A 5,764-nucleotide genomic window follows, 5' to 3' on the forward strand; every position below is an offset into this window, starting at 1 on the left:
TTTTTTTATTGTACTTTAGGTTCTGGGGTACATGCGCAGATCATGCAGGATCATTGCATAGGTACATACCTGGCAAGGTGGTTTGCTGCCTTCTTCCCCCCATCACCTATAGCTGGTATTTCTCCCCTCGTTATCCTTCCCTACCCTCCCACCCGCTGCTGTTTCTCCCCTATCCCTCCCCAACTGACTGCAGTGTGTGATGCTCCCTCTCTGTGTCCATGTGTTCTAATTGTTCTACACCTGCCTGTGAGTGATAACATATGGTGTTTGGTTTTCTGTTCTTGTGTCAGTATGCTGAGATTAATGCTTTCCAGATTCATCCATGTCCCTATGAAGGACACGAACTCATCATTTTTTATGGCTGCATAGTATTCCATGGTGTATATGTGTCACGTTTTCTTTATCCAGTCTATCTTTGATGGACATTTGAGTTGGTTCCAGGTCTTTGCTATTGTAAATAGTGCCGCAATGAACATACATGTGCATGTGTCTTTATAATAGAACAGTTTATAATTCTTTAGGTGTATACCCAGTAATGGGATTGCTGGGTCAAATGGTATTTCTATTTCTAGGTCCTTGAGGAATTGCCACACTGTCTTCCACAATGCTTTCACTAATTTGCACTCCCACCAACAGTGTAAAGTGTTCCTATTTCTCCACATCCTCTCCAGCATCTGTTGTCTCCAGATTTTTTAATGATCGCCATTCTAACTGGTGTGAGACAGTATCTCAATATGGTTTTGGTTTGCATTTCTCTAATGACCAGTGATGGTGAGCATTTTTTCATATGTTTGTTGGCCTCATAGATGTCCTCTTTTGTAAAGTGTCCGTTCATATCCTTCACCCACTTTTGAATGGCTTTGTTTGTTTTTTTCTTATAAATCTCTTTTAGTTCTTTGTAGATTCTGGATATTAGCTCTTTGTCAGATGGGTAGATTGCAAAAATTTTTTCCCATTCTGTTGGTTGCTGGTTCATGCTAATGATTGTTTCCTTTGCTGTACAGAAGCTCTGGAGTTTAATTAGATCCCATTTGTCTATTTTGGCTTTTGTTGCCAATGCTTTTGGTGTTTTAGTCATGAAGTCCTTGCATATACCTATGTCCTGAGTGGTATTGCCTAGGTTTTCTTCTAGGGTTTTTCTGGTGTTATGTTTTGTGTTTAGATCTTTAATCTATCTGGAGTTAATTTTAGTGTTAGGTGTAAGGAAGGGGTCGAGTTTCTGTTTTCTGTACATTGCTAGTCAGTTTTCCCAAAACCATTTATTAAACAGGGAATCATTTCCCCATTGCTTGTTTTTGTCAGGTTTGTCAAAGATCAGATGATTGTAGATGTGTGCTGTTGCCTCTGAGGCCTCTGTTCTGTTCCATTGGTCTATGTCTTTGTTTTGGTACCAGTACCATGCTGTTCTGATTACTGTGACCTTGTAGTGTATTTTGAAGTCAGGCAGCATGATGCCTCCAGCTTTGTTCCTTTTGCTTAGGATTGTTTTGACTATGTGGGCTCTCTTTTGGTTCCATATGAAGTTTGAAGTGGTTTTTTCCAGTTCTGTGAAGAAGGTCATTGGTAGCTTGATGGGGATAGCATTGAATCTACAAATTACTGTGGGCATTATGGCCATTTTCATGATGCTGATTCTTCCCAACCATGAGCATAGAATGTTTTTCCATCTGTTTGTGTCCTCTCTTATTTCCTTGAGCAGTGGTTTGTAGTTCTCCTTAAAGAGGCCCTTTACATCCTTTGTTACTTGTATTCCTAGATATTTTATTCTCTTTGTAGCAATTGTGAATGGGAGTTTACTTTTGATTTGGCTCTCTGTTTGTCTGTTATTGGTGTATAGAAATGCTTGTGATTTCTGTACATTGATTTTGTATCCTGAGACTTTGCTGAAGTTGCTTATCAGTTTCAGGAGATATTGGGCTGAGATGATGGGGTCTTGTAAATATATAATCATGTCATCTGCACATAGAAACAGTTTGGCTTCCTCTTTTCCTTATTGAATACCTTTTATTTCTTTTTCTTGCCTGATTGTTTTGGCTATAACTTCCAATACTATATTGAATAGGAGTAGTGAGAGACGGCATCCTTGTCTTGTGCCAGATTTCAAAGGGAATGCTTCCAGTTTTTGCCCATTCAGTGTGATATTGTCTGTGGGTTTGTTGTAAATAGCTTTTATTATTTTGTGATACATATCATTGATACCTAGTTTATTAAGGGTTTTTAGCATAAAGGTTGTTGAATTTTGTTGAAGGCCTTCTCTGCGTCTATTGAGATAATCATGTGGTTTTTGTCTTCGGTTCTGTTTATGTGGTGGATTACATTTATACACTTGTGTATGTTGAACCAGTCTTGCATCCCCAGGATGAAGCCTACTTGAACATGATGAATAAGCTTTTTGATGTGCTGTTACATTCTGTTTGCCAGTATTTTATTGAATATTTTTGTGTCCATGTTCATCATGGAAATTGGCCTGAAGTTTTCTTTTTGAGTGGCGTCTCTGCCCAATTTTGGTATTAGGATGATGTTGGTCTCATAAAATGAATTGGGGGGGATTCCCTCTTTTTTGTATTGTTTGGTATAGTTTCAGAAGGAATCATACCAGCTCCTCTTTGTACGTCTGGTAGGATTCAGCTGTGAACCCGTCTGGACCTGGGCTTTTTTTAGTTGGGATGCTATTAATTGCTGTGTCAACTTCAGCCCTTGTTATTGGTCTATTCAGGGATTCAACTTCTTCCTGGTTTAGTCTTGGGGTCATGCAATTGTCCAGGGATTTATCCATTTCTTCCGGATCTACTGGTTTGTGTGCATAGAGTTGTTTGTAGTAAACTCTGATGGTAGTTTGTATTTCTGTGGAATCAGTGGTGATGTCCCCTTTATTGTTTTTTATTGCATCTATTTGATTCTTCTTTCTTTTGTTTTTTATTAGTCTGGCGAGGAGTCTATCTATTTTGTTGATCTTTTCAAAAACCCAGTTCCTGGATTTGTTGATTTTGTTGAAGTGTTTTTTTTGTGTCTCTATCTCCTTCAGTTCTGCTCTGATCTTAGTTATTTCTTGTCTTCTGCTAGCTTTTGAGTTCTTTTGATTTTGGTCCTCTAGCTCTTTCTATTTTGATGATAAGGTCTCGATTTTAGACCTCTCCTCGCTTCTCATGTGTTCATTTATTGTTATGAATTTCCCTCTTGTTACGGCTTTAAATGTGGCCCATGGATTCTGGTACATTTTGTCTTCATTCTCGTTGGTTTCAAAGAACATCTTTATTTCTGCCTTCATTTCATTGTTTATTCAGTTGACATTCAGGAGCCAGTTGTTCATTTTCCATGAAATTGTGTGGTTTTGAGTTAGTTTCTTAATCCTGAGTTCTGATTTGATTGCACTGTGGCCTGAGAGATTGCTTGTTATGATTTCTGTTCTTTTGCATTTGCTGAGGGGTGGTTTACTTCCAATTATGTGGTCGATTTTAGAGTAGGCGTGATGTGGTGCTGAGAAGAATGTATATTCTTTGGATTTAGGGTTAAGAGTTCTGTAAAAGTCTATTAAGTTCACTTGGTCTAGATCATTCAAGTCCTGGATTTCCTTGTTGATTTTCTGTCTCATTGATCTGTCTAATATTGACAGTGGAATGTTGAAGTCTCCCATTATTATTGTGTGGGAATTTAAGTCTCTTTGTAGGTCTTTAAAGATTTGCTTTATGTATCTGGGTGCTCCTCTATCGGGTGCATAGATATTTAGATACTTAGTTCTTCTCGTTGTATTGGTCCTTTTACTGTTATATAATGCCCTTCTTTGTCTCTTGATTTTTGTTGGTTTAAGGTCCATTTTATCAGAGACTAGGATTGTCGCCCTTGCTTTTGTTTGCTCTCCATTTGTTTGGCAAATCTTCCTCCATTCCTTTATTTTGAGTCTATGTGTGTCTTTGCACATGAGATGGGTCTCATGAATACAACACACCAATGGTTCTTGGCTTTTTATCCAATTTGCCAGTCTCTGTCTTTTGATTGGGGCATTTAGTCTATTTACATTTAATGTTAATATTGTTATGTGTGAATTTGATCCTGCCGTTTTATTACTGGTTGGTTGTTTTGCCCTTTGGTTGGCATAATTTCTTAATTGTGTCATTGGTCTTTACAATTTGGTTCTTTTAGCAGTGGCTGGTACTGGTTTTTCCTTTCTGTGTTTAGTGCTTCCTTCAGGAGCTCTTTTTTTTTTTTTTTTTTTTTTTACCTTTTTTATTTAATTTGTATTAAAGGAGGTAGTGAGGAACAGGAAGCACTTAAGAGTCAGAATCCATATTAGACTCTGGGGAGTGAAAAATTAAATTAAATCAGTAAGACGGGGAGTGGGGGAGAGTCAAAGGGAGCCTTGCCCACCTTTCAAGATCAAATCAAGAAATCAGGGAAAGCAAAGACTCAGAAGAGGAGAAAGACATTCTCTCAGTCCATCCTTCTCCCCCAGGACAGACGATTACAATATTACTGAGTGAGATTCTGAGCAGAAGACTCTCCAATCTTATGTTGAGACGTCCCTAAGCCGTCCTGCAGAATAGCCAGGGCTGGCCTTAGCAAACAGAAATAGAGGGGTCAAGGGGATCCAGGAGTAAGGAAAGGTCAGCAGGGACCCCCAATACTGATTCTCCTCTGGCTGGAGGTGGGAAGGAAGGAGTTATAGCTCAAATACTGAGCAGCCAAAAAAAGAAGAAGATGGCAAGAAACAGGAAGAGGGAATCCTGCTAGCTGGAGGCCGGGTGACCCTGTCCCAGATCCACACCCGTGCCCCGGCGGAAAGGCTCATGGATATTGAAGACAGCGGTGAAAAAGCCAAAGGGAAAAGCACCAACACCAAATGAGAAGTGGAATCCCCCTCTGCTCTCTGGAGCTGGTCTCTGGCCCTGGGGATGGGGTGGAGTTTTTAATCTGGGATCCTGGGGCTTCTGGCTCCCTTGCCCATAAAGCGGGATAACCTTCTCTCTGCTGATCCCAGCTTTACACACTGGACACTCTTGCCGCTCTGGCCGTGTCTCCAGCCACTGATGAAGACATGGCCAACAGTACAGGTGGCCACACACACTGACCACAGCTTTCCGGACAGTCTCCAAACATATATTATATTCGAAGGTCATGCCCACCCCGCCCCGCTTGCGATTTGGCCCTTTGGGGCCCCAGGAACTCTTATAGGGCAGGTCTGGTAGTGACAAAATCTCTCAGCAATTGCTTGTCCATAAAGGATTTTATTTCTCCATGACTTATAAAGTTTAGTTTGGCTGGATATGAAATTCTGGGTTGAAAGTTCTTTTCTTTAAGGATGTTGGATATCGGCTCCCACTCTCTTCTGGCTTGTAGAGTTTCTGCCGAGAGATCTGCTGTGAGTCTGATGTGCTTCCCATTGTGGGTGACCCGACCTTTCTCTCTGGCTGCCCTTAGTATTTTTTCCTTAATTTCAACCCTGGTGAACCTGATGACTATATGCCTTGGGATTGCTCTTCTAGAGGAGTATCGTTGTGGTATTCTCTGCATTTCCTGTATTTGAATGTTGGCCTGCCTTGCAGGGTTGGTGAAGTTCTCCTGGATAATATCCTGAAGGGTGTTTTCCAGCTTGGATTCATTCTCCTTGTCATCTTCTGATAAACCGATCAGGTGTAGATTAGGTCTTTTCACATAATCCCATATTTCTCGAAAGCTTTTTCCTTTCTTTTCACTCTTTGTTCTCTTTTCTTGCCTTCTCATTTTATTTCATTGAGTTGATCTTCAATCTCTGATATCCTTTCTTCTG

The 5,764-nt window shown here is 40.3% G+C and overlaps 2 protein-coding genes across 7 annotated transcripts in view; one reads left to right on the forward strand and one right to left on the reverse strand.

The window, feature by feature from the left end:
* The window catches only part of DYNC2H1 (dynein cytoplasmic 2 heavy chain 1), a 390,963-nt gene that overhangs the window by 144,661 nt on the left and 240,538 nt on the right, over positions 1-5,764 (forward strand). The window lies entirely within an intron of this gene.
* LOC108315443 (E3 ubiquitin-protein ligase RNF5-like) lies at positions 4,233-5,117 on the reverse strand. Its single transcript, XM_037744392.1, has one exon. The coding sequence runs from the start codon at positions 5,112-5,114 to the stop codon at positions 4,725-4,727; it is 390 nt and encodes a 129-aa protein (XP_037600320.1). The 5' UTR covers positions 5,115-5,117; the 3' UTR covers positions 4,233-4,724.

Source organism: Cebus imitator, unplaced genomic scaffold (assembly GCF_001604975.1).
Source record: "Cebus imitator isolate Cc_AM_T3 unplaced genomic scaffold, Cebus_imitator-1.0 Scaffold171, whole genome shotgun sequence".
NCBI classification, from domain to species: Eukaryota; Metazoa; Chordata; class Mammalia; order Primates; family Cebidae; genus Cebus; species Cebus imitator.

Bases quoted from the DNA above. Each gene is read 5' to 3' on its own strand.
- LOC108315443 (XM_037744392.1), bottom strand. From the start codon at position 5,114: ATGACCTTCGAATATAATATATGTTTGGAGACTGTCCGGAAAGCTGTG.